Source organism: Selaginella moellendorffii, unplaced genomic scaffold (genome assembly GCF_000143415.4).
Source record: "Selaginella moellendorffii unplaced genomic scaffold, v1.0 SELMOscaffold_14, whole genome shotgun sequence".
NCBI classification, from domain to species: Eukaryota; Viridiplantae; Streptophyta; class Lycopodiopsida; order Selaginellales; family Selaginellaceae; genus Selaginella; species Selaginella moellendorffii.
The window spans coordinates 1210006-1236014 of NW_003314275.1; the positions used below are offsets into that span (position 1 = coordinate 1210006).

Consider the following 26009-nt stretch of genomic DNA (forward strand, 5'->3'; position numbering starts at 1 on the left):
CTTGACAAGAGCATAGGGAAGAACTAAAGAACTTGTATATCACTGTAATCAAGTAAAGTGGTCTGGAAGTAATAGTTTGCAGCAATAGCTTCAAAAGGTTCCTAGAGTTTGTCTGAAGCGAAACTTTCACTGTTCGCTTTCTTTTTGCAAAGTGTTTCTCTATCTAGATAGAATAGTATCGAAAGTTTTTTGTACTCGAAAGTTTCAGAAAGTGTATTTTTGATCGTAGATTTAGTGTGGGTGGCCAGAAATCGTCAGCGCAAGGCATGCCTGTGCTCGATTGGTCACGGTTGACAATGACGACTCCATGATCTCGACTTTATCGCGCAGAAATTGTCGCGAAGAAATTAGAAAGCTTTGTCCAAATTAGATGGGCGAGTCAACCAAACCAGCGCCTAGATCTACAAATCGATGCTCCTGTCGATGCCTGCGCCACCAGCCCTAAAAAACATTTCAATTAACCTCTTAATTAAATTAACAACCATTCACATAGAAACAGCATAGTCAAAGAGACAAGACAAGGCATCTGTTAGAATCTATTTCCCCATTAAAAAATAGAGAAAATAATTCATAAAAACATAATTTTCAACTCCTCGTACCGAAAGTGGCAATCGAAATACTAATCTATTCCAGTCTGGGTATATTCCAAGCGATAAGTGAAAATCTAAAATTCATGAAAAGCGACAGAATATCCTGGCTGACTGACGGCGCGATCCTCACGCCGGACCATCATAACCGTCCGACAACGACCGGCGGACCGGGAGAGCCGGTCGCTCGATCCGGGCCGTCCAATTCCTCTGCGTTGGCCGTCAATTCCAGGTCACTGTGGAGTGACAGAGGCAGGTTCTACAGGGACGAGCTGGAGGAATGCGTACAAAGTTTTTTAGGGCTGGGCGCTGTGGCGTCGTTTCTCTCACGCATCGATTTGTAGGCAGCAGCAGGAATCGGCGCTTAGATCTAGGCGCTAGCGAATGGCGGATTGATTGAGAATCAGGCGTGATTTCGTCCGGGGAATGGCGATCGGGAGGACAATGCTGGTGCTGGATTGATTCAGGCAGTGTTCCAGGGGTAAGCATCGAGAGGAATCGCTGGTTTCCCGCGAGATTTCTGCTGGGAGCGTATGTTGCAGGCCTCAATGCTCGCGGCGGATTTCCTTGACTAGTTAATTCCCGATAGAACTTCTCCTCTTCAGGTTGAGATAGCGAAAAATCTGGCAAGGGCTGGGTCCCTGTTCGATCGTCAGTCGCACCACGCAAGGTATGTCTAGTTTTTTAAAGATATTTTAGAATGGGTTCTTTTTTTTTTCTCATGAAGGTTCTACACAATCTCTGATAGAGCAAATAAAAGGTCCTTTCGTCTGACAGGTACATGTTTTCATGCTTTTTCTTCCTATGCTAGAAATGAAGTTGTCACACTGATCTCTTTTTTTCCTACAGGAGTACTCTCTAATGCTTTAGTCACGTACGAAGGACTGCCATGGGGAGGAAACTGTTTGTGGAGGTTTGTAATGCTGCGGATCTCATGCCCAAGGATGGACAGGGATCCGCGAGTGCTTACTGCACGCTGGAGTTCGATGGACAACGTCGGAAAACCGATACAAAGGCCAAGGATTTAAATCCAGTGTGGAACACCGTCGTCGAGTTTCCGATACTCGAAGGCAAAAATCTCGAAAGTGAGGTGCTGGAGTTGTCAGTGCTGTGCGAGAAACGAGGTGCGCAGAGGAAGCCAGGATTTCTGGGAAAGGTGAAGATTCCAGGGAGGAGCATTGTGAAGAAAGGGGAGGAGGCTCTTGTATACTATCCTCTGGAGAAGCGAAGCATGTTCTCGCAAGTCAAGGGAGAGATTGGTTTGAAAGTTTGGTGGAGCGACGATCCGGATCCATCACCGCCAGCTCCAGCTTCTCCTTCTGCTGCCGCAGCTGCTTCTGGTGGTGGTACTCCTCCAGCGGAAGAAGTTACTGCAAAAGACGCAGCGGTGCCAGAAGTTACAGAAGAAGCTCCTGCTGCGCCTGCTGCTGCTGCTGCTGCTGCCGCTGCCGCGGAACATCATCCAGCTCCGTCCGAGCCAGCTGAAGCTCCTGTCGAACAGGTACGAGAAATTCAGCTCGAAGAGATGGCGGAGCCGAAGGAAGAGAAGCATGAAGAGACGGAGGAAAGGAGAGAAGACGCAAGAGAGGAGGTGCCAATGGAGCGGAAGGAAGAGCAAGAAGAGATGAGAGAGATACCGAACGAGAGCAAGGAAGAGAAGCACGAGAAGGAAGAGGAGAAGAGAGAAGAAGCGAGGGACGAGAAGAAAGAAGAAGAAAGGAAGGAAGACAAGAAAGAGAAGGAGAAGAAGGAAGACCACCACAAAGAAGAGAAGGAAGAGAGGAAGGAAGAAGAGAAGAAAGAGGAGAAGAAGAAAGATGAGAAGCATGAAGAGAAGAAGAAAGATGAGAAGCATGAAGAGAAGAAGAAAGAGGAGAAGCATGAAGAGAAGAATGAGCAGAAGCATGAACCGAAGCAGTATGAAGAAAAGAAGAAAGAGGAGAAGAAGGAGAACAAGAAGGAGGACAAGGAGGAGAAGAAACCAGAGGAGACGAGAGAATATCGAAGTGTGGGAAGGAGGGAAGAACAGAAAGACGTGAAGGATCAAAAGATAAAAGAGAGGAAAGGTGACGCACCGACAATCGTCATAAAGAGGCACGACGACGAACACGAACACGAGCTCTCTCGGAAGCTAGTCCGGTCAAGCACTGTGCCATCGACAGACTTCCATTTGAAGGAGACTACGCCCGCTCTTGCCAGAGGAATCGGAGAGAGAGTGGTCACGTATGATCTGGTGGAGAAGATGAACTACTTGTTCGTCAAGGTGGTGAAGGCCCGAGCTCTGATGGAATCCGGCAGCGGCTCCTCTTATGCAAGGATAGTTTTTGGGAGCCTCACGGCAAAGACGAAGGAGGTTGGCAAGAGCCTGTTCCCGGAGTGGCACGAAATCTTTGCCTTCAGCAAGGATAATTCTGCAGGACCCGTGGTAGAAGTCAGCATCTGGGACCACGAAACAGATCAGTTCATGGGAGCTGTCGGCTTTGACTTGCAAGAAATTCCTTTCCGAGTTCCTCCAGACAGTCCCTTGGCACCGCAGTGGTACAGGCTCGAAAACATCAGCAAGAATGCCGAGAAGAAAGTCCGAGGGGATGTGATGCTGGCTATATGGTGGGGAACGCAAGCCGACGAAGCTTTCACGGAAGCATGGCAGTCGGACTCTGGAGGATACGCACACACTCGAGCGAAAGTTTATCTCTCTCCAAAGCTTTGGTACCTGAGAGTGAACGTCATCGAGGCTCAGGAGGTCCAACCGATGGACAGGACGAGATTTCCAGAAGTGAGCGTTCGTGCACAGCTGGGGTTCCAGATCTACAAGACGAAGGTGGCGAGCAACCGTAACACAAGTCCTCAGTGGAACGAGGACTTGCTGTTCGTGGCCTCGGAGCCTTTTGAAGACGAGCTGCTGCTGGTTGTCCAGAACAAAACCGCCAAGCCCAACGAGGAAGAGGTGCTCGGGATGGTGAAGATAGCTCTCGCCGGGATCGAGAAGAGGATAGACCATCGCCAGGTGAACTCCAAGTGGTTCGATCTCGTGAGATACAACGGAGGTGACAAGCACTTCCACGGCCGGCTTCACTTGCGGCTGTGCTTCGATGGTGGCTACCATGTCATGGACGAAGCCACACACTACAGCAGCTGTGTTCGGCCGACGGCCAAGCAGCTGTGGAGGCCAGTGGTGGGAGTTCTCGAGCTCGGGATTATCAGGGGCAAGGACGTCCATCCAATGAAAACAGTCGACGGCAGGGGTGCTACCGACGCTTACTGCGTCGCAAAGTATGGCCAGAAATGGGTGAGGACGAGAACCATCGTCGACAACTTAAACCCCCGGTGGAACGAGCAGTACTCCTGGGAAGTCTACGATCCATGCACAGTTCTCACGGTCGGGGTGTTCGACAACTGCCATGTCCATCCTCACCCGGAAGGAGGCAAAGACTTGAAGGACTTACAGATTGGCAAAGTTCGTATCCGGCTGTCGACGCTGGAGAGCGAGAGGATCTACACCAACAGCCATCCGCTGCTCATGCTCCAGCGCTCCGGCGTGAGGAAGCTCGGAGAGATCGAGCTCGCCGTGCGGTACTCGTCGGTTTCCATCGTCAGCGTCATGGGTCTCTACTTCCGGCCGCTGCTGCCAAAGATGCACTACTTGCATCCGCTGGGGGTGACGCAGTCGGAGATCCTTCGCATCAGCGCGATGAGGCTCGTCGCCATCCGGCTCAACCGTTCCGAGCCGCCACTCCGCCAGGAAGTCGTCCAGTTCATGCTTGACGCCGACTTCCACGTCTGGAGCCTGCGGCGCTCCAAGGTGAACTACTTCCGGATCATGAACTTACTGGCGGGTCCGATGGCCGTGGGGACGTGGTTCCACAACATCTGCCACTGGAAGAACCCGGTGACAACGCTGCTCGTCCACATCCTCTTCCTCATCCTGGTGATGTTCCCGGAGCTCATCCTTCCGACGCTCTTCCTCTACCTCTCGCTCATCGGCGCCTGGAGGTACCGCTACAGGCCTCGGTCGCCTCCATCCATGGACGGGAAGTTGTCACAGGCCGAGCAGGTGGAACCCGACGAGCTGGACGAAGAGTTTGATCCAATCCCGACGAACAAAGATCCCAGCGTCGTCAAGGCTCGCTACGATCGGCTCCGGATAGTTTCTTCGCGGATCCAGCACGTCCTGGGAGACATAGCCACGCAGGGGGAGAGGCTTACCGCGCTGCTAAGCTGGAGAGACCCGCGAGCGAGCGGGATAATGGTGGCGGTGTGCATGACCATCGCCATCTTTCTCTACGTGGTTCCACTCCGGGTGATCGTGGTGATCGTGGGGCTCTACGTTTTGAGGCATCCAAAGTTCCGGGAGCGCTTGCCGGGCTGGCCGATCAATTTCTTCCGGAGGCTGCCGTCACTGGCAGATCGTATACTTTGATGTACGTTAATGTACCGCGCGGCTTACCGTGTGGCGTTTAACTTGCAGTGCGGCATTCTTTAAAAAGCTATCTTGCAGCCCGGTTGAAAATGCATTGATGGTGGGCACCATGGCGCCGCATCTGTGCCGCGCGGCTTGCCGTGCGGTGTTTATATGTAGTGTGGCATCTTGCAGCTCAGTACCGTGCGGTGCAGTACGGCATTCTTTAAAAAGTTACCTTGCAGCGGAGTACCGTGCGGCATTATTTAAAAGCTACCTTGCGGCGGAGTACCGTGCGGTACAATGCGGCATTTTACCTTGCAGCTCAGTACCGCGCGGTACAGCACGGCATTTCCTAAAACTCTAGCTTAACAGTGCGGCACGGCTGTCCAAGAGAACTCCAAACACCATGAACACGGAGAATGGAACACCAAGGGACAAGAGTGTATAGAGAGAGTGGATGATAGTAGCATTGTGTTTCTCGTTTAACACCAAATATTTGGTCTCGCGCGTTTTTGCGGAATATTTTAGGTCGAGATGGGATCGAGGGGAGCGGTGAGCAACGCGCTCCTTCGCGCTCTGCGACGATCGATCGTAGCGCGTGTCGCGCCCGGCTCGGTAGCAGCGGCTGGATCGCGCTTAGGTGAGGAGGAGCGAGGAGCTAGATTGAAAATGTGGGAGGTTTTCGGGGTTTTGAGTGGCGCTGTGGCGATCGGCAGCTGGATCGGGCAAGGGAAATGCTCGCCGGCGCATTGCGAGGAGAGCGAGGAAGGGAAAGGGAAGTTCTTGATGAAAGGTACGCGATGAAGGTCTTGCGTGCCTAGGATTTTGATTCCTTTCTTTTGTAGAGTCTTATAGACGAAGGGTGTTCTTCAAGTATGAAAGGCGCATCAGAGCTTTCAGCCCTCCTGAGAAGGTACATGAGATTTACCACACACTCCCAACTCCACTTCTTTGATTTTTTCTTGTAGGTGTTTGAGTACTTTGCTTCACTCAGAGAAGATGGGCAATCTTTTATGACTCCATCCGATTTGATGCGTGCCGTCGTCCCAGTTTTTCCATCAAGTGAATCGAATGCCACGAGAGAAGGAAGTCTTGGTGGGGAGAGATCTCCTGGAGAGCTTAGTTGTCCTCCATCGACGTTTTTCATGCTTTTCGACACAAATGGAGACGGGCAAATATCATTTCCAGAGTAAGAACTTTGCTGGTGACTGTGCACAATACTTACCGCTGCGTTGGTGAGGCCAGGTTTATATTTTTCGTTACTCTTCTCAGCCTGCCGGAAGAGAACTTCAAGACGACTTTTAAAATGTTCGACATTGATGGGAATGAGTATGTGCTGCTGTGTAACTTTCTTCCATTGTGTACTGACTGAGACTTCTTTTCAGCATGATTGACAGGGAAGAGTTCAAAAAGATCATGAGTATAATGAGATCGCAGACTAGACAAGGCCTTGCGCAGCGAGACGGTCGTCGAAGCATTGCTGTGAAAACTAGTGGCGACTCTGTTGAAGAAGGCGGACTCGTGCAGCTCTTTTTCGGTGAGGATGGGAAGAAGCTTTTGAACTTTGAGGATTTTGTTTCTTTCTTACGTGACCTTCATGAAGAGGTAAGTATTGGTTGATTTGAAACAACTTAACTTAAAAGATAGCTTCTTGCAGATATTAAAGCTGGAGTTTTCCCATTATGATTTCAAACGGAAAGGACATATCTCTGCTCGCGATTTTGCGTTGTCCCTAGTTTCTGCGGCCAATTTGTCCAAGATAAATCAGTATTTGGACCTTGCGGACGCTATTGAAGACGATCCCAAGTTTAAATCCTTGCGTATCACTTACGAGGTTCGTTTAAACAAAGATTTAAATTGTTAGCACGGGCTGATTTCAAGATCTGCAGGAGTTCCGGTGTTTCGCCCAACTTCGAAAGAAACTTCCCACTTTAGCCTTGGCAATTTCGAGCTTTGGAAAGACGTCAGGCTTATTGACGAAGTCGGATTTTCAACGAGCGGCAGCGCAGGTGGTGCATCATTGAATACATTTAACTGTTTTAGTTCTATCGTTTTTCTGCTGATTGCTCAGGTCTGCAGTGTGCCCCTGACTGAGGCTGTGATAGACGTCGTGTTTTATATTTTTGATCTGAACCGAGACGGGAATCTGAGCATGGAAGAATTTCTAGGTGCTCTGCAGAGGCGAGAGGGAGATACTGGACATCCAGCGGAGGCAGGCATTGTCCAGGTTTTGAAATGCTGGTGGAACTGTGCGCGTAACTGTCGGAACGAGAAACAGTGGATGTCGGTTTGATAGAATCTGTTACAACATGAAACGCAGGTACGACTGACTTTAAAGCGTCCTCCACAACACAGATATTTTTCTATAATGACTAACAGATTATTTACAGAGTGGATCTATAAGGACCTGGAATCCGGTAAAGTGCTTTTGTAAATTTTTACTAAAAGAAAACTAATGACCAACCTTTCTATGCAGCAGAATACGGTTCATATAGTAGGTTTTCCAGAGTTCAGGATCCAGCTGAACTGACTTGCACTTGCCGCACTGTGAAGCGGCTTGGCTTTCTTCTGAGCTCTCTGTTCCAGCTTTCGGAAACGCTGGACCAGGCCGCAGACGTAGTCCTGAGCTTGTTGAGCTTCACTGGAAAGGCCTGTCAGGCTCTCAACTTTCCAGGTCTGAATCAAGTGCTCCATAATGTCGGTGTAATCCTTGGACGTGTACACCTTGCAGTCTTGAGCGATCACGGCATAATCTCGGAACAAGTTGGTGTTTTCTCCATCAGTCATCAGGTGTGCCGGCATTGTTATCTTCTTCTTCATCATCTCCTGGAATGCCAGCATTACCCCGTTCGGATCGATCTCAAACAGCCTTCCGACGATTCTGGTGTATGCTATCTCGTGCCTCTTCTCGTCTGACGCTATTATTCCACAGACAGTTGCCAGCTTGAGATCACCGTATTCTTTTGCGTGGCGTGCCGTGTTCCCATGAGAGATAAATGTCGCTCTTTCTTGGAAGGAGGTGTAGATGAAACCATTGTAAGGATCATTGTCGATCTGAGGTTCCTGCAAAGGTTTTTCTCGAAATTAGACTAATGCTTCAAAGCATTTTGCAGGCTGCTGCTCTTACCATGCCGGAGCCGATCAAGTACTGGGTGGTACGTTCGACCATTTTCATGTTGACTCTTCCTGACAAATACAGATATTTGTTGAGCAGCTCTCCATGCCTGTTCTCCTCGGCTGTCCAGGCCCTGATCCAAACTGCCCACGGCGTGTCACTACAGCCCGACTCGTCTCTCACGCCTTTGAAGGTGTTGAACATCGTCTGATAAGTCGGAAGAGCTTCCTCTGTGATCATGTCGCCGATGAGACACACCAAGTGATCGTCAGGGAGACTGGAAACTCTCTTTTGGAGCTCCAAGACCTCATCGTAGAATGTGGGTGAGGAAGAGTCGGGAAGAAAGTCTTGGGGCTGCCAGCATTTCTCGACAGGCTTGAGAAGAGGGAGGAGACTTTTGACGGCCCAGTCACTCATGGAGTCGATGACTTCCACTCTGTCCCTCATAGTCGTCTCCGGATCACGTAAGTTGGAACTCTGCCTGGGCCTGCTGCTTACGAACACCGGTTCCGGCTTCTTGATACTGATTTCTAGCGTGGAATTTCTACAGGCAAACAATGAGGAAATCTTGTCAAAAGAAAGACAAAGCAGCGCGATACGACAAACCTTGGCGCTGTCGGGGCGGCAGTTGCTTCCATTCTGATCCGGCTTGCTGCTCGGGTACTTCGGAGCAGCTGCAAGTTCGGGCATTGGAAGTCTTTGCTGGAGAGATGATGCGGCATCGGCATTGTCTTGGAACTCATCGTTTGGAGATCAGCAAAAGCGGGAGCGATTCATCGAAGGAGTAAGTGACCGAAACGCTGCTCTTTCTCCTCTCTCTTGCACACTTTCTAAATACATTCTATTTCACAGGGCAGGGGCAAACTTTGAATGCTTGAGCACGAATCGAGAAGGGAGGATTTACTTTACTTTCTACTACCGCCGCATGAATGAAGGAAGGAAGGAAAGGAAGAATAGGGGGGAACGGACAGACATGCATTCCGGGGAGTCAGAGCGCCATTGCTCCACCGTTCACCTAACTCAAAGAACACATTGATTTGGCAGACGCACAATAGGAGGAGGAGCGGGTGGTAGCAGCTATTGCGAGAAGGAAAAATAAAGCAAAGGTGCGCACTCTTTCGACATTGAGATATGCTTCCTAATACTTGGAGCCGGGGCGACGGAACAAAGAGATCATCAATTCTGTTAGGTGGAGGCGTCTTGAATGAGCGAGAGGAACATTCATGAGACAACTTTGGAGACCAAGCGATTACAGGTAAGAACTTTCTTTCCTTTGCTTGCTGTGTGATGGTTTGGTTTCTTCAATCTTCCGTGTTATGAGTGAGTCTTGTGTTTGATAGTTTCTGACCCCTTGGAGGTGTCTGCACCGCAGGGAAAGGAGGAAAAAAGAGGAGGAGGCGAGCGAGGAGGAGGTGAAAGGGAAATTATCACCAACTTTCCCTGGCGTTTGCAGATAAAGCATGTGAAAGCGTCGGTATTCAATCACAAGTACCGTGCTAGCTCCAGCTGCTGCTGCCGCCAGAGCTCGAAACACAACTTTAAGGTTTTTATTTTTCTCTTGTTTGTCCTGACCAGATTTTCATGTTCCAGCCGCGTGAGATTCTATCGGGTAAAGAAATCTAGATTTGTCAAACCTTTCCTCCTAAGTACAGCCTGGTCCTTTTTGTTGTCTGCACTGTGCAGATTCTGTGCGTTGAGGTTTGCGAGACGAAGTCTTTGAAAGAACAAAGAGAATCTGTGCGTGACAACGGGACTACACTTCCTCGACTAGACTCGTGTTTGTTAAGCGCGGGGGGAAACGTCAGTGACAAACAGAGAGGAGTGAAAAGAATGGAGTCATTCACCATTGATATCAATGAGGTATGCCCACCATGTCAACAACCACTGTCCCGAGATATTGAAGGTCATAAAACTTGTGCTGCCAGAGAAGATCCCCGCCACTTTTCAAGTTATGGTACACACACACACACACACACACGGATGGATATCGATCCAGCGCGTCTCTTCTGTAAATATTGCTCTTCTTTCTCTCTTCCAGCTTGCTTGCTTGTTGACGTTTAACTTGAAAACAGGTTGTTCCTCCGTTGCGAAGAAAAGGAGCTATGGTACCACGTAGTTGTCTTCTACAAAGTTAATGTAGCTGGAGGGACTGCGAGCCGAGAAGCATCTCTTCCAACTCTTTAAAGCCTCTGGACACGGGCTCAACCGCGGCCGGAGAGAGCGGGAGCCTCTTGACTTCCGTCATGTACCTGTGGAGCCAAGAAAGAAGTAAGTTCGCGAGATCCTATCTAAAGCTTGATGAACGCAGCACCTGTTCACTGTGCTACACAGGCGGTCCCGGACGCCAGATGAATCGTCAGAGCCGGAGAAGCTGCCGCCAATGGATCCAATGCGCTGGGCCAGTACCACGATTGTCCACTCGCGCATCACGGCGAGCGCCGAGCGGAGGAGCCGCAGCCGCAGCGCTGTGCTTGGCAGCACCGAAGTACTAGTGAGAAGCTGGTCATAAGTTCGTTGTACTGGCTCTGGGGAGTCGTGACAGGCGGCCAGTAATGCTCGTGGGACGTCCTCGTCTCCAACGATTTCCAAGCTGGATGATACTCTCTCCTGGGAGGAAAGACCGTGACGCAAAACGATGAAGAAAGAGAGGAAGGAGGGATCTACCTCGGCTGCTCGCTCTAAATGGAGGCAGATAGAATCCAGTGGCATGCTACCGCCGTCGCCGGGATAGAGCTGGGGGCCAACTCTCTTCACCACCGTGCAGGCCTCGGCTATGCCTTTAATCGTGATGGCTTGGTCTATCAACCTCGCCCACGTCTCGCGCATGACATTGTTCTCAGCGTCGCTCGTGTAGTGTGAGAAGTGGAGGATTTCCAAGCACACCTGCGAGAAGAAAGCGAAAGGTTTTTTTTTTTGCTCGTCAGAAAGGAGTAAAAGAAGATGTGAGAGTTGGAAGAAAAAAGAAATGGAAAGAAAGAAAGAACTCGCCTCCCAAAGCTTGAAAGGAACCGCGTAATTGTTGTAGAGCTGTGTGATGCTCTTAAGTTCGGCACCCAGCTCCAGCGCTTTCTCCCTGGCGGCACGGAGGAAGGCCTCGTCGTCCGCAAAGCCCTCCGGCGGGAACGCGTCTATCGCCATCTGAGAAGAAATGGCCTCGAGCTCGGCCTGTATCTTAAGCTGGAACCGCAACACCGCGAGCTTGCCTTCCAGGAGCTCCAGCAGGCCGCTCTCTCCGACCTCCGCGTTGGATCCCAGAGCTCCGTGGCGGATGCTTCTGGCTTGTACCACGGCATGGCTGAGGTACTCGTGCCTGGAGAAACAAAAAAACTCTCAGATAGTAAACAACGAGCCTCGAAAGAAAATATTGCACGGTACCTGGCTTCCAGCGTGAGCTGCTCACCGCCTTCGCCACCCTTTCGCTCGCCGAGGCGCAAGAGAACGTAAGCCGCGAGCGCATGCTGTCTCTTGTGCACGTAATATCTCGAGAGGAGCTCCAGGTACTTGGCTTGGTGTGTAGTGATGGGCTTCATCAGATGGATCACGGAAGGTGGCGACGTTATTCCTCGGGGGCTCTTCGCAGGCTGGTAAAAGAGAAAACAAAACGTTGTTAGCATCAGAGGAAGAAAAGCTGCAAGCACAACTTACCTTTGCAGTTTGGAAATCAACAGCGGCTTGTAGAAATGGAACCAGATCCGGTCCGGCTAGCTCGAGGAGCTCCTTCTCCAGCCCCAGCTCTATCATCGACTCGTACAAGTACTTGTGAAAAGCCCGATCTGGTGAGCGTACGCCCAGCTGAACGATCTGTCTAACGTAGCGCATCCTTGCATTTGCATCCAGCGGGCCCATCTTTGATGCGTTCCCGTTGAGTGCGGTTTGCGGCACCAGTGAACGAAGCGCATTTGTTATCACTTCGTAGCATTGCTGTCTGGATGCGAGCGCCATCTTTCGCCGGTTCTCGTCGATATGCGCATTAAAAGCATCCTCGTTAGGATCTAAAGCTTTAGCCTTCCGGAGGGGAAGCTCGACAACTGCCTCGTAAAATCTGCAACAAACTTCCAGCTTGTGAATCGACCAGCCTGACTGGAGACTGTTTGTTACCTTATCTCTTCAAAACGCGGGCATACGCTCAGCAAGTTTGCGGTTTCAGGAACCCTGGCCAGCAAGTCAAGTGCCTCTCTGGCCAAATGCTCACGGACTTCCACATCTCTAGCGTTTGCTGCCTTCTCCAAACACTGGACGGCTTGATAGAACTTATCATCGGCCTCGTTGTAGTAGCTCGGGCATCCGTCGCGTAGCTTCGTACTTATGTCGTCAACCGTCCCTTTTCCCTCGGGAGATACATAGTACTATACATTCAAAAAGAAAAACTGATGAAGGAACAACACTTAGAAACATAACGATCAAACGTACCTCCATAAGAGCACCAATAAGTCGCGTAGCTACGTATTCCCCTTCCTGAGAACAGACAAGCTGATGAAATGAAAGCTGCGCGAGCTGACGGCGGACTTCGGATTCCAGACTTTGCACTAATCTCGTCAAGTGATGCTGAGATAAAAGCTGCAGTAGAAACAGCGCTTCCGCAGACCTCCGGAGCAACCTTCTGACGCATTCCATCCCTCGCACCTACAGAGATTGTACATATCAGCCGACGTTCAAACACTGCAAAATCGTGTCCAACCTCCATGGCAGTAAGCTCAGCAGGACTATAAGCAACGCGTTGTCTCTTGGCACCAGCTTGAAGTCCACCTCCGGACCTCGCATAAGGCGTGTCGTATTGAAGCTTGTGTCCAGCTTCACTTCTGCTTATACCATTTCGATCTCCGTAGCCTGACAAATCGCCAATTCCCATGATCCGACCATAGTGACCGCGACGTTGGTTCCTTCGAGCTCTGAGAAACATTTCCAGGGATCTGATCTTGTCCTCCAACGTATTCATTGCGTCCGGAGATATCCGACAAGAGATTATTCCACCTGTGTCCGTCACCATGTCGTTTCCAGAGTCACCTTTGGCTATAAATACTGGTAGCTCCCACACGGACCAGAGAAGCCTCGAAGCACACAAACAGAGGCCTTCGTGTGCACCTGAGAAAACAGGCTCGGCTTCTTGCACCACCTGTCCCATATTAAATCCACCACCTGTATTAACTGGTGTCGTCGTTGCAGCCCCTCCTTGCATTTGCGGTACTCCCACCAGCCTTGGATCTTCAAACGCCTCGGCAGCCTTCTCAACCACCGCTGTTGATATCATCTTCTCATCATACGAAACAATGCGAGCCGCCAGCAGTAGACACATTGCCGCAGCTTCGCCAGCCCCAAAGCGCTGAAAGAACTCTTCCAGAATCGCTCTCGTGGTGTTCGATTCGAATAACCGCTGCAGCAAGTCCACTGGCCGGTTCATGACAATCTCCGTCAAGCCCCGCGTACTGGCGATCACTGCTCTCCGTCTAGGAAGAATATGTTGCGTCGCAAGATCTCCTAAAGCCCACAGCGCTCTTGCTCTACTTACTTCTCCCACAGCACCAGAGCCAAGGGCGCTGGAGTCCCATACCAATGCTTCAGCAATCGCCGCCTGCTCCGGAGGTGGCAACATATCGACGATCGCATAAGTATGCTCGTCTGCTCCAAAAGTTGTCACAACTTCTCTCAAAGCACGCATGTTTCTTCCACTCGCACCCATCCCTCCATATGGCGAACTCGCACCAGGAATCAACGGAGAAGTGTAGTCTTTGCGCGCCACAAGCAACCGTGGAGAGGGTGACGAATCGGCCAGCAAGAAGTTTCCGCTTGAGTATTGAGCTTCTTGAACTTTCAGTCCGTCACCCTGTGGCCTGGTACCGATAAGAACGTTGCCTAATGAAATTCCTCCACCAACACCAACCGAAGGACCTGGCCTTGCGGACACTATTCTGAGTAGCGAAGGACGATCCATCCCAATCGTTCCACCAGCAGCCTGGCTTCCGCCCATGGTCGGAGTTGTCGACAGGTATACTCTGCGTCCATCTGAAACTATAGCCACCAGATGCAGCCACTTGGATTCCATACTCGAGAGAGGAGCCAGAGAAACCACCGTTGCCTTTGGAGCCCGACTGGTGCCACGCGAACCTGTGCTACGTATGCTACCGTGACGACCGTCTCGCTGATCCCCAAAGTTTTTTTCTTCGCCTACTTTCTTCGGGGCAGCATCTCCGTTTCTGCCGAGATCAAAAGCTTGGACCTTGGACTCCTGTGTGCGTGCGTACATGATGTTTCTTTCATCGTCAACGGCAATTTCCAAAATCGAATCTGCCGCTCCAAACTTGAGGCCGTTCGGTATAATCCACCTGAAATAAATTACATGTAAGAAAAACTTCAAAGAAAGTGATGAACATGTGTACCTTGAAAGCATACTGCCAAAGCCACCTGTATGGCAAATCTTACGGCAGCGACTCTGCCATCCTAGCCCTGTCGTGTAGAGCAGCTCGTAGATATGCCCATCACGGCCACCGAGAAAAATACGTCCCTTCTCCGTGGAACTTACACACGTCATGGTGACACCATCCGTCGGTACCGTGTACTCTGGTAATGGTTGTAAGGAAAGCTCGGAAAAAGCATCACTGCCGTCGCTGCTAGCACCGCAGCAGACGCCTAGAAGCACAAGCTTGTATAGCGTCAAAAGCGGGAATTCAAAGAATCAGTCCAGGAAGAATAGTTGGAGTGACAAAATACCTCGACAGGAGTTGCAAGCACTAGAAGGTGCTGAATCGCTTCTACGAAAACTCCAGCCTTCGCTTTCGCTAAGCCAACAGCACAAATGGCCTGCTCTTCACCGCTATATTCGACACAAGTTCCATCCCTGCAAGAGAAAAAACTTTACCAGGAGTGCCAACGAACTAAGCGAGGATCTTACCATTTATCAAAGCGCCATATAAAGAGAGTCTCGTCGACAGTAGCCCAAGCTCGTCTTATGGTGGGAAAAATCCCACAAAACGCCATCCCTTGGCCAACTCCAGCATTGTAGCACTCCATGACTTGAGGCGGCAGCTCCCTCTTCTTCGAGACATCGATATATGGAGGCCACTACAAAATTCACAAAGACCCAACACCCTTTTAGCCTCCATCCGAGACGAAACAAGATCCAAAATCCCCCCCTAGCTACAAAATCGCTACGCTAGAGCGAGCATTCTACCACTAGAGCTATAACACATACCTCCTTCTGTGGACTAGCATAGGGATGGCTCGAATAGCGCCCGGCATCAAGAGCGTCTAGAAGATCTCCCGACGCGTAGCATCGCAAATCGCGATTGATAGTGTCGCTGAGAAGCCTACCAGCCGCCGCAATGTCCTCCACGACCGCCTCGTCTTCCCAGCTCATTGGAGCTCTCCCGGCGAGGCGACCCAAACCCTAAACCCTAGGATCTCACCCTAAATTTCACTACCCGTTATACCGTCATCGTCATCATCCTAGTCATCCGCCACGTCCGTATTAAGAAATTTTAGGGTTTAGGTTTTCTCTCCTCGAGCACCATGGGCGCGACGCGGAAGCTCCAGGGCGAGATCGATAGAGTTCTCAAGAAGGTCCAGGAGGGCGTGGATGTCTTCGACAGCATCTGGAATAAGGTATGGAAATCTATGGCGTCGCCTCGCCATTGATCGATCGAGAAATTTTTTTTTCTTCTCGCAGGTGTATGATACCGAGAATGCAAATCAAAAGGAGAAGTTTGAGGCCGATCTCAAGAAGGAAATCAAGAAGCTACAGCGATACAGGGACCAGATTAAGACGTGGATTCAGTCCAGTGAAATCAAGGACAAGAAGGTGATTAGGCAGTTTCTTCTAGCGATTTTTTTTTCTTCATTCGTTTTGATAGGTAGCAGCGTCTTACGAGCAGGCGCTGGTGGATGCCCGGAAGCTCATTGAGAGGGAGATGGAACGATTCAAAGTTTGCGAGAAAGAAACGAAAACGAAGGCGTTTTCGAAAGAAGGTCTAGGCCAGCTTCCGAAAACTGTAAGTGCTGCCATTTTAGATTTCTTTGGTCTGACACGCAACGATTGTCTAGGATCCAAAAGAGAAAGCAAAAGCCGAAACACGAGAATGGTTAAACAATATGGTTCGTTTTGTTGTGGCATTAAGACATAACACGCTAACTATATGCTAGGTGGATGAGTTGAATTCGGGTATTGATGCGTTTGAGACAGAGATGGAAGGACTGGCAGTGAAGAAGGGGAAAACTCGCCCCCCCCGCTTGGTAAGAACGTTTTTCTCTCTTTTTTCCTTTTTACCTTCTCTCAAACTTCTTGCTTCCTCAGATTCACTTAGAAGAGTCTACTGCCCGTCACAAAAGTCATGTCATGAAACTAGAACTCATTTTGCGACTTTTGGACAATGACGAGCTAAGCCCAGAGCAAGTAAATGACGTCAAAGAGCTTGTGGAAGATTACCTCGAAAGGAATCAGGTGACTTTGCTTTCTCGTTGTTGCCTTGAAACCTGAATGGTGGCCGCGACAGGAGGATTTTGATGAATTCGCAGATGTGGATGAACTTTATAGTCAGCTTCCTCTTGATAAAATGGAGGCCATGGAGGCTCTGGACCTTGCTCCGAATGTGGCTTCAGCACTTGTGGTAAAGGAGAAGGTACTTAGTTATCTACACTGTGTTTCAAACTGTTGTTGTCTGCTCTGTAGGCTGCGGTTGCTGCCGCCTCCGGAGCTAGCGTGACAAATGGTGCAAGCGTTAAACCATCACTTCCGGTAAAACTAACTTCCACGTAAACCTTTGGAAACTGTTATTTCCATTTCGTGTTTCAGGTTGCTGCTGCTGCGGCAGCTGCAGCAGCTGCTGCCGTTGCTGCTCAAGTTCCTCCACCTTTACAGCCCGTGGATGATATTACATTGGAAGACACATCCGCACGAACATCTCCCGTTCCAATCACCGCAAGCTCGCTGTCACCCACAGGATCGGCCTTACTGCAGACTACTGGAAGCGATGTAACTTCATCTCCAAGCGCTTCTGGTATCACGCAACGGACTGTGGCAACACCTCCTGGTCTGATTCCACGGCCAACAGCCAAAGGTGCGGTCTTGCAATCATCACCTGCAAAAGTCAAGGAGGACGAGGTGACGAGCCTTGCCGGGCGACGAGTAGGACCAGGTATTGGAGATGGAGGTCTTTCTCGAAGCTTTGGCAGGCAAACAGCTGTTCCAGCTTCTCCTGTCGCTCAACCTTCCCCAACCGTCTCGAGCAGTCCAACAGTGCCGGAAGCTGCAAAACGGAATATAGCTGACGACAGAGCCACTTCTGGAGTCGCACCGCAGCTCAGTCCTTTGAGCACGCCGAATAAAGCTCCTTTTGGAGGAAAGGTTGGAGATTCCAGTCCGACAAGTGAGGCTCCGGGAACCCCAGAAACGGCCATTGGGAATAGACTGGGCCAGTGGAGAGAATCGGTATGTCGTTTACAAGAAAATATATCGACCACCGGACTCTGTATCTTTTGTTTTTCCAGAGCCAGTTCCATGGAAGACCAGAGATTGTTCCAGATCAAAAACAAAAGTTCTTACAGAAGTTGCAGCAGGCCAATCAACAGACACAACATCTCCCTCCACATCTTACAAGTCCAGTTCAAAAGCAAACGCCACAACCATCCTCTTTGCTTCATCAGGTAACCAGATACTGGTTTTGGAAAAACTTGCTCAAGGTATTACTCGCATCAGGCTCTTTTGCAGCAGCAGCAACAACAGCAGCTTTCTCCTCTAAGTACGCAATCTCCTACAACGCCGGTACCTGGACTATCAGCACCTGTCTCACAAGCACAGTCTCCCGCCCAGCCTCTGCAGCAGCAGCCGCAAGTAACAGCAGCTTCCAAAGACGCTGGTTTGTTTTTCCTCTCGTCATGTTTGTTTTCGAAATTAATTGTGTTTTGCAGTGCCCCAACCTGATGCGATTCAAACAAGGACTGTGGAGCAGCAGAGTCCACTTGCAGCTAAACTTGCAGACGATAACACGACTGAAGCCAATGTACCATTCCCCAGAAATTTATCTCTGAGCGAAGATGACTTGAAGAATGCAGACACCTTCGACGTTCCAGTAAACTTTCTGTTCATAGGCTGTTTGGATTGACTATTGTACACTTTGATCGCAGGTTGGTGGCCCAGGAACGCTAGCGGAACTTAGCCAGTTGTCGAGGGATGCAGATTTCACGCCAGGGCAACAAGTCCCGTCAACACCAACATCATCAGTACCTGGTGTGATCGGTCGGAAGAGCAACACGGAACTTGGAGCCATAGGAGACAACCTCTCAGCTGCAAGTAGCAGTATGGCTCACGATAGTGTGTACAATTTGCAGATGCTAGAAGCTGCTTATCGCCACCTTCCGCTTCCAAAAGACTCAGAACGGCCACGCAACTACACCCCGGTAATATTTGCAGCAATCCCGCATCAGTTCACTTTCATTTTTGTGCAGAGGAACCCAGCTATCACTCCGCCTAGCTATCCTCAAGCACCAGCCCAATCCATCATCGACAACCCTGCGCTTTGGGAGAAGTTTGAGGTGGACGTCCTGTTCTATGCATTCTACTATCATCAGGTGTGCTCTCTTTTACATTCTGTTCTGTACAAATTACCACGGGTTTTGTTCAGGGAACGTACCAGCAGTATCTAGCCGCAAGGGAGCTAAAGAAACATTCGTGGAGATATCACAAGAAGTACAACACATGGTTCCAGCGCCACGAGGAGCCGAAAGTCACAACAGACGAATTCGAGCAAGGCACATACGTTTACTTCGACTTCCACATCGTGGATGATATTCAGCAAGGCTGGTAAGTTCGTGCTTGTAAAAATACGTTTTTTCTTGACATTCTTGGTGGCTCGCAGGGTCCAGAGAATCAAGACCGAGTTTACATTCGAATACAGCTTCCTCGAAGACGAGCTGGTGTAAAGTTTTATGTTTAATTTCACGCTAACTCCATGGCGCTCTAGGGTTCTTACGTTTACACAGGAATGCTTCGCACAGGCTCTGGCTGCACAGACTAAAGGTAAGTGCTTTCTCAAAATTCGTTTTTGGTTATCTCTCATGGTGGTTTTCAGGGACTCATGGATTCCGACCAAGAAAACAGCTCTAGTGGCCCCTCGGGGAGCCTGTTGGAGAGCCTTGGAGCGGAGCTGGTGTCCATCCTTGCTCCAGTCTCGGCGTGCATGCTCTTTGTCGTCCTTCTGGTAAGAGCCCTCGTCGTTAACAGCAGCCAGCTCCAAGCTCCCGCCATAGCCCTCGTTATCTATGCCGAGGACCCCTCCGACTCCACCTCCGAGAAGCTCGGAGGTGCTCTCCTCAACGCCCTCGTCTTTGTAGCATTCGTCACAGCCGCTACGTTTTTGCTTGTGGGTCTCTTCTATCTTCGCTGCACCAAGTGTCTCAGGCTCTATGTTTCCTTTTCGATCTTCAATGTCCTCGTCTACCTTGGTGCTGCTCTCGGTGTGCTCTTTGTCCAGACTTACTCCCTCCCGGTTGACGTGATCACCTTCTCGGTAGTGATCTTTAACTTTGGAGTGGTCGGGGTGCTTGTGGCGTTTCCTGTGATGCCTGTCCCGATCATCTTCACTCAGGGGTACTTGGTCCTCATTGGTATGCTCACCGCTTTCTGGTTTACCTTCCTTCCCGAGTGGACTACCTGGTTCCTTTTGGTGGCTATGGCGTTGTATGACATTGCTGCGGTCTTGCTGCCTGGTGGTCCTCTCAACATGCTTCTAGAGCTGGCCAGCAAGAGAGAAGAGGAGCTACCAGCGCTGGTATACGAGTCCCGCCCCGTGGTGCGTCCCGGCCAGCAAGGCTCCCAGTCAAGACGGTGGAGGAGACGAGTTGTGGTAGCAGCGTCTCCAAGTACCTCAGCCGAGACAGCTCCGTCGAGAACATCGCTCTTTGCAAGGATCTTCGGCTACAGGGTGGTCAGCCCGTATCAGACTGTTAGCATGGAAGCACCTCAGCAAGCAGAGATTTTGCAAGCTCCAGAAGAAGAGGCAGTCGAAACAAGTCCTGGAGAGGCTGGGGATGGAGCTGGAGCTCCAGGGAACAGGGACAGGGATCCAGCGGAAGAAGCCATTCCTCTGATGAGCAGGCACGTAGATCACAGGATGGAAACACTCAGTGCTTTCATGGCAAACGAGGAGAGAGCCGCGGGGGCTATACACGACGAACTTCGCGAGCTTAACAACGATGGCAGTGAGGGTGGCGAGCTCGGAAGGATCGAGTCCGTGACAGAGGGTGGGATCAAGCTGGGACTCGGCGACTTTATATTCTATAGCGTGCTGGTTGGACGAGCAGCGATGTTTGATCTCATGACCGTGTGGGCCTGCTACTTGGCCATCGTTGCAGGGCTTGGTGCCACTTTGGCGCTCCTCGCAGTGTGGAGGCGCGCTCTTCCGGCACTGCCTATATCCATCTCGCTGGGCGTCGTTTTTTATTTCCTCACGAGGCTTGTATTGGAGCCATATGTTTTGCAGCTAGACACTCGCCTTGTGTTTTTTTAACTTATTATTAATCCTATAAACTCACTGAAATAAAAAAAGGAATGTGAAAATGTTTCCCCAAAATAACAGAAATCTAACTACTATAGTAATTAATTTATTGTTAACGTTTGCATTACTAATGGTTAAAGAGGCATTTAGTTTATCTCCTGCAGATTTATTTGTATACAAAACTTATGGGGACTTACACATGGCTAGAGAAACCTCCATGGCTGAGTTGTTAGTTTCCTTACGAAGAAATTTGTGGAATAGATTTCCATATTCAATTGATGGAGCTTTTGGAACCACTCCAGTTGGTTCATCTCATGCATACCAAGTTTGGGTTAAAGATAGTGGTCCTTTCATAATAAAGTTTTGGGTTTTTGGCCCCATGAGTGACATGGGTTATGAATGTGGATATGATCCTAATAATCTACCTCTTATTTATAATTATATTATTTCAAGTACCATAGAAGGGTTCATATATATGACTTGGAAAGAAATAGTGACAAATGGTGCTTCTTATTTTTCTGGTGTGATTGATAATTTGGGAGTTCAGTTTTCACTACGGGATTATGATGGCTATCATCACAGACCATATGGATTAACCCATCAGAATAAATCATCTAATACATTTGGCATAATTACTTTAGAAAATATACATGAGTATTTAAAAAATCAGACAGAGCTACAAGAGAAAACTTGTAATCCTTTCACAAGTATTCTCTCAAGTTCATACTATAGAGCACCAAATGAATACCTGGCTGAAGGAAAACTTTTGCAGGCTCAAGATAAGCAAATTTTCTTTATTGTTTTGACAGATTGCAAACTTGTATTGGTTATGAATGGACATGTATACATTATTTATGATCCTAAATTAGGAGTTCATTATACCTTTTGTGAGCTTCATATGCAACAAGATGGAAATTTAGTTTTATATAGTTCTACAATGTACCCTTATTGGAGCACTGCTACAAATTGTGAGCCAAGTAAAAGTTGTCAAGCTCCATCTTATTTAATTCTTCAAAATGATTGTAACTTAGTTTTATATAGACATGGTGATCCACCATTATCAATATGGGATTCTAAGACAAATTGTAAATATTTCCAATAAGAAATTTTTATATTCATTAATTATTATTATTTATTTTATTAAATGGTTGATATATTAAACAAGTAATATGTATTAAATGGTAAAATAAATTCTGGTTGATCTATGGATTAGATGCCTTCTGGTTTACTTTCTTATCCCATTTGATAACAAGGGAAGCTCTCACCACTAGTATACAAGTTATAGTGGGTTCCCAATCAAGTGTGGTAGTAACATCTCCAAGTACCTTAGCCAAGGGAACTCTGTCAAGAAGCTCACTTTTTGCAAGGTCAAGGTGTAAACCCAACACAAACTCTCAGTATGGAACCTCCTTGGCAAGCAGAGGCAGTGATATCACCAGAGACAAGTTCCAGAAGAGACTGGGAATGGAGGTGGAGCTTCAGGGATCAGGGACAGAACTCAAGAGGAAGAATTGCTCTCTCCTTGTTGCCTGCTCAATAGGCACTATACACAATGAACTGCACGAGCTTAACAATAATGGCAGCAAGGGTGGCAAGCTTGGGAAGACAACATGTAACTTTATATTCTATAGATGGTTGGATGAGTAGCAATGTTTGATCTCATGATTGTGTGGGTCTGTTACTTGGTCATTGTTGCTGGGCCTAGTGCCACTTGGTGCTCCTTGCAGTGTGGAGTGGTGTTGTGTATTATTTCCTCACAAGGCTTGTTTTGGTGCCATTTTCTTACAGCTAGACACTTGTCTCATGTTTGTATTTAATTTTTAATTTTAATTTATCTTATTATACTCATCTATATAACCGGGCAAAATATCAAAAATATATGAAAATGTTTCATTTGATATTCCAAGATTTAATAATTGAGTTGTTATTGCTAATCTTTGGAATACTAATAGTTAAAGAGGCACTTAGTTTATCTCCTGCAGATTTACTTGTATACAAAAATTATGGGGACTTACACATGGCTAGAGAGACCTCCATGGCTGAGTTGCTAGTCTCCTTACGAAGAAATTTGTGGAATAGATTTCCATATTCAATCGATGGAGCTTTGGAAACCACTCCAGTTGGTTCATCTCATGCATACCAAATTTGGGTTAAAGATAGTGGTCCTTTCATAGTAAAGTTTTGGGTATTTGGCCCCATGAGTGACATGGGTTATGAATGTGGATATGATCCTAATAATCTACCTCTTATTTATAATTATATTATTTCAAGTACCATAGAAGGGTTCATATACATGACTTGGAAAGAAATAGTGACAAATGGTGCTTCTTATTTTTCTGGTGTGATTGATAATTTGGGAGTTCAGTTTTCACTACGGGATTATGATGGCTATCGTCACAGACCATATGGATTAACCCATCAGAATAAATCATCTAACACATTTGGCATAATTACTTTAGAAAATATACATGAGTATTTAAAAAATCAGACAGAGCTACAAGAGAAAACTTGTAATCCTTTCACAAGTATTCTCTCAAGTTCATACTATAGAGCACCAAATGAATACCTGGCTGAAGGAAAATTTTTGCAGGCTCAAGATAAGCATATTTTCTTTATTGTTTTGACAGATTGCAAACTTGTATTGGTTATGAATGGACATGTATACATTATTTATGATCCTAAATTAGGAGTTTATTATACTTTTTGTGAGCTTCATATGCAACAAGATGGAAATTTAGTTTTATATAGTTCTACAATGTACCCTTATTGGAGCACTGCTACAAATTGTGAGCCAAGTAAAAGTTGTCAAGCTCCATCTTATTTAATTCTTCAAAATGATTGTAACTTAGTTTTATATAGACATGGTGATCCACCATTATCAACATGGGATTCTAAGACAAATTGTAAATATTTTGAGTAGATATTTATAAAATGAAGTATTTATAACTAGCATTAAGAAATTATATACTATTTAAAATATAGATAATTATTCTTAAAGAAATTTTCTTCTAAGCTCTATGATATTGGTTTTTTTTTTTGCTACATTTTTAATTTGAAGTATAAAGCTCAAATAATTAATCTGATGATTTTTATTATTTTGGTTTTAAGTTTGTAATATATATAGGTTTAATGTATCTAGGCCTATATCCCAAACATTTACATTTGTGGAGGTGAGGGGCACTACAATTTGTCCCTAGAGAGCCAAGCTTTTTAATAGTGCTTTACTTAGTGTTTGGGTTTATGTTTTTAGTTCTTATTCCTTTGTTCTTTTTCATATTAGCTTTTTGCTAAATCTAGAATTCTCACAATTGTTATGCTTAGATTTTCTTTTCCTTTGATTTTTATTACCTCTCTTCTTCTACTATGCACACTATCATCGATCAAAAAGTGTCACTTGAGGCTATTGATGCTACTCCATTGAATTGAGTTTTTGATGCTATTCCATTAAATCGAGCTTTTGATGCTATGAGGTGTGATTATATTTGTGTTATGCCCATCCTTGCGTCACTAACATAGTGTTTCTTGTTCTAATGTTTTGTTGTCTCCCATTGATGTGGAGTGTGTTCATGACATTATTTGAAGATGTATAAATGATGCAATTTAGTTTTTATAAAATGTTTAAAGATCAAGTTTATGGGAAGACAATGTGTACAAGCTTGAATGAATTTTAAATTGTGATGAGAAATTTGATTATTATGGAAATAACTTTTGAAATGAATTGAAGATTTTATGGGGTAGGTGTCAATTCTTCAATTTGCCATATGATCCTTTCTTTTTGGCTTTTGTTTTTTTCCAAACCTTTTGTATTTCTTTGTTTAAGCTACATTTTCATGTATTTAGTGCTTTTTCCTCATCTAAAGTATTTCTTTCTTTTGACACATCTATAATTTATTTTAATCCGACATTGAATTGAGTGTTTTCTATCCTCCTTATACGATGTTAAGTGTGAGGTTAAATATATTTTCTCAATTGTAACTGCTACTGAAAGTTTTTGTTTTATTATTATTGCTAAGGAGTTCTTTTGTTCCCTTGAAAATATAGAGTTTTTCTTTGATTTTCCCGTTTTAAATATTGGGTTTAATGTTAAAGAGATTGATGTAAGTTCCTGAATTTAGACTTCTAGAAGGTCACCTAGCCCAAAACTTAAAGACACTTAACTTTAAATATCCCAAAACCCTTAACTGATTAAAAAAGGGGGTGTATTATTATTCATAGGCCTTTTCTCTCTATATTTGAACCCTATAGATCGTTTATCAAATTGTTTTCTTTGGTTACTTACAATCCACTATAAGCTTTTGAATTTAGATTTATTAGGAGTCACCTAACCCAGTACTATTTAAATTTCAAGGATGTTTAACCCTAAGTATCCTAAGACTTTTAACCGATAAAAAAACGGGGTGCAATTTTATTTATTAGCCCCTTTCTTTTATATTTGAACCTCATAAATCGTCTCTTAATTCGTTCTTTTTTGTTGTTTATAATTTAATATATGGAGTCTTTTGTTTATCTTATAAAGTGTTTTATCTTATATTCTCTAAGTTTTTAGCATATTTCCTTCTTTTTATTTTTCCTATTTTTACTTTGACAATTGTTGAAAATTCCTACTCTAATGTTTCTTTATCCACTTTTTTTTCTTTTCACAATATTTTTTCCTCAACTTTTCTCAATTTCTCCTCTTTATCATAATGCTTTAAATGTTTTTTTGAAAGAGGGGGTAGAGGGGATAAATGGGAGATCAACCCCAATTATAGAGTTAGGATTAAAAGATATGATAGTTGAGTGAGGATAAACAATATAAATTGTGAAGTAAAGATGAGTATAGCAAATCTGAATGATTGATATAGTGAGGTTAAATGAATTCAATAGTGAAGTGAGGTAGAACATTAATAAAAAAGTGAAAACAAACACAATAAGTCCAAACAAAACTAATATTTTAGAACTTTTTTTCCTTTGAGGAGGGGATAAAAAAGATATGAAGGATGAATAGAATGAATTTGATCTCCCATATGTAGTGTTGGATGAGGATGAAGGCTATAAATTTGAGTTAATATATATTTTAAAGGTTGACCAAAGGGAAGATGCAGAAGTATTATTTGTTGATAGTCATGAGTCTAAGTTAATGGTAGTTTCAGAGGATGGCTTGTAGATGGACTTAGAGATAGGATGTATCATTTATTGCAATGATGTTTAATGAATTGTAGTGGCTTTCGAAGTTTCTTATTTTAGTTCAAAGTTAGAGCTTCAAGGTTGGTTCAAACATTTTGTAATTACACATAGAGTCATAACAAGTTTAATGAGATTCTATAATCACATAATATTTATGTCATGGCTTTGGGTCTTGTTTTTGTCATAGTTGTCAACAACTACATTAGTGGTTAAAGTGGGAGTTACAAGTTCTTGTAGCAGTTTATATTTGCTCAGCA

At 46.5% G+C, this 26009-nt stretch overlaps 7 protein-coding genes across 17 annotated transcripts; 5 read left to right on the forward strand and 2 right to left on the reverse strand.

The window, feature by feature from the left end:
- Window positions 1–845: 845 nt before the first annotated feature.
- Window positions 846–5073, forward strand: LOC9646643 (FT-interacting protein 1). Its single transcript, XM_024675394.1, has 4 exons — window positions 846–1257; window positions 1315–1364; window positions 1437–2305; window positions 2447–5073. Exons 3-4 carry the CDS (start codon window positions 1477–1479, stop codon window positions 5005–5007), a joined length of 3390 nt encoding a protein of 1129 aa, XP_024531162.1. The 5' UTR covers window positions 846–1257; window positions 1315–1364; window positions 1437–1476; the 3' UTR covers window positions 5008–5073.
- Window positions 5074–5225: 152 nt separating this feature from the next.
- Window positions 5226–7557, forward strand: LOC9646644 (calcium uptake protein, mitochondrial). Of its 5 annotated transcripts, none has more exons than XR_002992399.1 (10): window positions 5226–5782; window positions 5835–5902; window positions 5958–6178; window positions 6235–6318; window positions 6375–6594; window positions 6647–6823; window positions 6879–6998; window positions 7061–7309; window positions 7380–7406; window positions 7469–7557. XR_002992399.1 is itself a non-coding variant. In XM_002970217.2 (9 exons), the coding sequence occupies exons 1-8, from the start codon at window positions 5524–5526 to the stop codon at window positions 7280–7282; spliced, it is 1371 nt and encodes a 456-aa protein (XP_002970263.2). In that variant the 5' UTR covers window positions 5226–5523; the 3' UTR covers window positions 7283–7309; window positions 7380–7467. The 5 variants fall into 5 exon arrangements, 3 of the variants coding, with proteins under 3 accessions (XP_002970263.2, XP_024530993.1, XP_024530994.1); XR_002992398.1 differs by having other exon boundaries at window positions 7466–7525; XM_002970217.2 differs by lacking the exon at window positions 7469–7557 and having other exon boundaries at window positions 7380–7467.
- Window positions 7330–8962, reverse strand: LOC9646645 (stearoyl-[acyl-carrier-protein] 9-desaturase 2, chloroplastic). Its single transcript, XM_002970450.2, has 3 exons — window positions 8711–8962; window positions 8117–8648; window positions 7330–8052 (listed from the first exon to the last, which is right to left on the reverse strand). Exons 1-3 carry the CDS (start codon window positions 8845–8847, stop codon window positions 7477–7479), a joined length of 1245 nt encoding a protein of 414 aa, XP_002970496.2. The 5' UTR covers window positions 8848–8962; the 3' UTR covers window positions 7330–7476.
- Window positions 8963–9250: 288 nt separating this feature from the next.
- LOC112346379 lies at window positions 9251–10287 on the forward strand. 3 transcript variants are annotated; one of them, XM_024675227.1, is made up of 4 exons: window positions 9251–9359; window positions 9477–9713; window positions 9788–10112; window positions 10177–10287. In XM_024675227.1, the coding sequence occupies exons 1-4, from the start codon at window positions 9309–9311 to the stop codon at window positions 10218–10220; spliced, it is 657 nt and encodes a 218-aa protein (XP_024530995.1). In that variant the 5' UTR covers window positions 9251–9308; the 3' UTR covers window positions 10221–10287. The 3 variants fall into 3 exon arrangements, with proteins under 3 accessions (XP_024530995.1, XP_024530996.1, XP_024530997.1); XM_024675228.1 differs by lacking the exon at window positions 10177–10287 and having other exon boundaries at window positions 9788–9964; window positions 10030–10142; XM_024675229.1 differs by lacking the exon at window positions 10177–10287 and having other exon boundaries at window positions 9477–9647; window positions 9695–9713; window positions 9788–9856.
- LOC112346377 (nuclear pore complex protein NUP155-like) lies at window positions 9929–15485 on the reverse strand. Its single transcript, XM_024675219.1, has 13 exons — window positions 15291–15485; window positions 14991–15160; window positions 14810–14936; window positions 14479–14741; window positions 12783–14424; window positions 12515–12727; window positions 12203–12450; window positions 11750–12146; window positions 11480–11685; window positions 11093–11414; window positions 10769–10987; window positions 10416–10711; window positions 9929–10353 (listed from the first exon to the last, which is right to left on the reverse strand). The coding sequence occupies exons 1-13, from the start codon at window positions 15453–15455 to the stop codon at window positions 10236–10238; spliced, it is 4386 nt and encodes a 1461-aa protein (XP_024530987.1). The 5' UTR covers window positions 15456–15485; the 3' UTR covers window positions 9929–10235.
- An 85-nt stretch (window positions 15486–15570) lies between these two features.
- On the forward strand, window positions 15571–19049 carry LOC9632199 (general negative regulator of transcription subunit 3). 5 transcript variants are annotated; one of them, XM_002970218.2, is made up of 16 exons: window positions 15571–15700; window positions 15765–15896; window positions 15949–16086; window positions 16139–16189; window positions 16238–16327; window positions 16389–16535; window positions 16588–16713; window positions 16764–16829; window positions 16887–17522; window positions 17582–17737; window positions 17790–17949; window positions 18002–18162; window positions 18218–18490; window positions 18539–18661; window positions 18715–18893; window positions 18949–19049. In XM_002970218.2, the coding sequence occupies exons 1-16, from the start codon at window positions 15608–15610 to the stop codon at window positions 19010–19012; spliced, it is 2595 nt and encodes an 864-aa protein (XP_002970264.2). In that variant the 5' UTR covers window positions 15571–15607; the 3' UTR covers window positions 19013–19049. The 5 variants fall into 5 exon arrangements, with proteins under 5 accessions (XP_002970264.2, XP_024530988.1, XP_024530990.1 ...); XM_024675220.1 differs by having other exon boundaries at window positions 18002–18156; XM_024675222.1 differs by having other exon boundaries at window positions 17802–17949.
- A 112-nt stretch (window positions 19050–19161) lies between these two features.
- On the forward strand, window positions 19162–20661 carry LOC9646646 (presenilin-like protein At2g29900). Its single transcript, XM_024675224.1, has one exon. The coding sequence runs from the start codon at window positions 19168–19170 to the stop codon at window positions 20596–20598; it is 1431 nt and encodes a 476-aa protein (XP_024530992.1). The 5' UTR covers window positions 19162–19167; the 3' UTR covers window positions 20599–20661.
- Window positions 20662–26009: the final 5348 nt, after the last annotated feature.

What these genes read in the sequence shown, in the direction of transcription:
- LOC9646643 (XM_024675394.1), top strand. Translation starts at nt 1,477, where the DNA reads ATGGGGAGGAAACTGTTTGTGGAGGTTTGTAATGCTGCGGATCTCATG. An exon ending in CGAGAAGAAAGAAGAAGAAA is followed by an intron (nt 2,306 to 2,446) that starts GGAAGGAAGACA and finishes AGAAGCATGAAG; the next exon opens with AGAAGAAGAAAGAGGAGAAG.
- LOC9646644 (XM_002970217.2), top strand. Translation starts at nt 5,524, where the DNA reads ATGGGATCGAGGGGAGCGGTGAGCAACGCGCTCCTTCGCGCTCTGCGA. An exon ending in AGGGAAGTTCTTGATGAAAG is followed by an intron (nt 5,783 to 5,834) that starts GTACGCGATGAA and finishes TTTCTTTTGTAG; the next exon opens with AGTCTTATAGACGAAGGGTG. An exon ending in TACGTGACCTTCATGAAGAG is followed by an intron (nt 6,595 to 6,646) that starts GTAAGTATTGGT and finishes AGCTTCTTGCAG; the next exon opens with ATATTAAAGCTGGAGTTTTC.
- LOC9646645 (XM_002970450.2), bottom strand. Translation starts at nt 8,847, where the DNA reads ATGAGTTCCAAGACAATGCCGATGCCGCATCATCTCTCCAGCAAAGAC. An exon ending in GCCGCCCCGACAGCGCCAAG is followed by an intron (nt 8,649 to 8,710) that starts GTTTGTCGTATC and finishes GTTTGCCTGTAG; the next exon opens with AAATTCCACGCTAGAAATCA. An exon ending in ACTTGATCGGCTCCGGCATG is followed by an intron (nt 8,053 to 8,116) that starts GTAAGAGCAGCA and finishes AAACCTTTGCAG; the next exon opens with GAACCTCAGATCGACAATGA.
- LOC112346379 (XM_024675227.1), top strand. Translation starts at nt 9,309, where the DNA reads ATGAGCGAGAGGAACATTCATGAGACAACTTTGGAGACCAAGCGATTA. An exon ending in GCCGCGTGAGATTCTATCGG is followed by an intron (nt 9,714 to 9,787) that starts GTAAAGAAATCT and finishes TGCACTGTGCAG; the next exon opens with ATTCTGTGCGTTGAGGTTTG. An exon ending in CGATCCAGCGCGTCTCTTCT is followed by an intron (nt 10,113 to 10,176) that starts GTAAATATTGCT and finishes ACTTGAAAACAG; the next exon opens with GTTGTTCCTCCGTTGCGAAG.
- LOC112346377 (XM_024675219.1), bottom strand. Translation starts at nt 15,455, where the DNA reads ATGAGCTGGGAAGACGAGGCGGTCGTGGAGGACATTGCGGCGGCTGGT. An exon ending in ATGCTAGTCCACAGAAGGAG is followed by an intron (nt 15,161 to 15,290) that starts GTATGTGTTATA and finishes TGAATTTTGTAG; the next exon opens with TGGCCTCCATATATCGATGT. An exon ending in ATTTAGAGCGAGCAGCCGAG is followed by an intron (nt 10,712 to 10,768) that starts GTAGATCCCTCC and finishes CTTTCCTCCCAG; the next exon opens with GAGAGAGTATCATCCAGCTT.
- LOC9632199 (XM_002970218.2), top strand. Translation starts at nt 15,608, where the DNA reads ATGGGCGCGACGCGGAAGCTCCAGGGCGAGATCGATAGAGTTCTCAAG. An exon ending in GAGAATGGTTAAACAATATG is followed by an intron (nt 16,190 to 16,237) that starts GTTCGTTTTGTT and finishes ACTATATGCTAG; the next exon opens with GTGGATGAGTTGAATTCGGG. An exon ending in GGCCACGCAACTACACCCCG is followed by an intron (nt 18,491 to 18,538) that starts GTAATATTTGCA and finishes ATTTTTGTGCAG; the next exon opens with AGGAACCCAGCTATCACTCC.
- LOC9646646 (XM_024675224.1), top strand. Translation starts at nt 19,168, where the DNA reads ATGGATTCCGACCAAGAAAACAGCTCTAGTGGCCCCTCGGGGAGCCTG.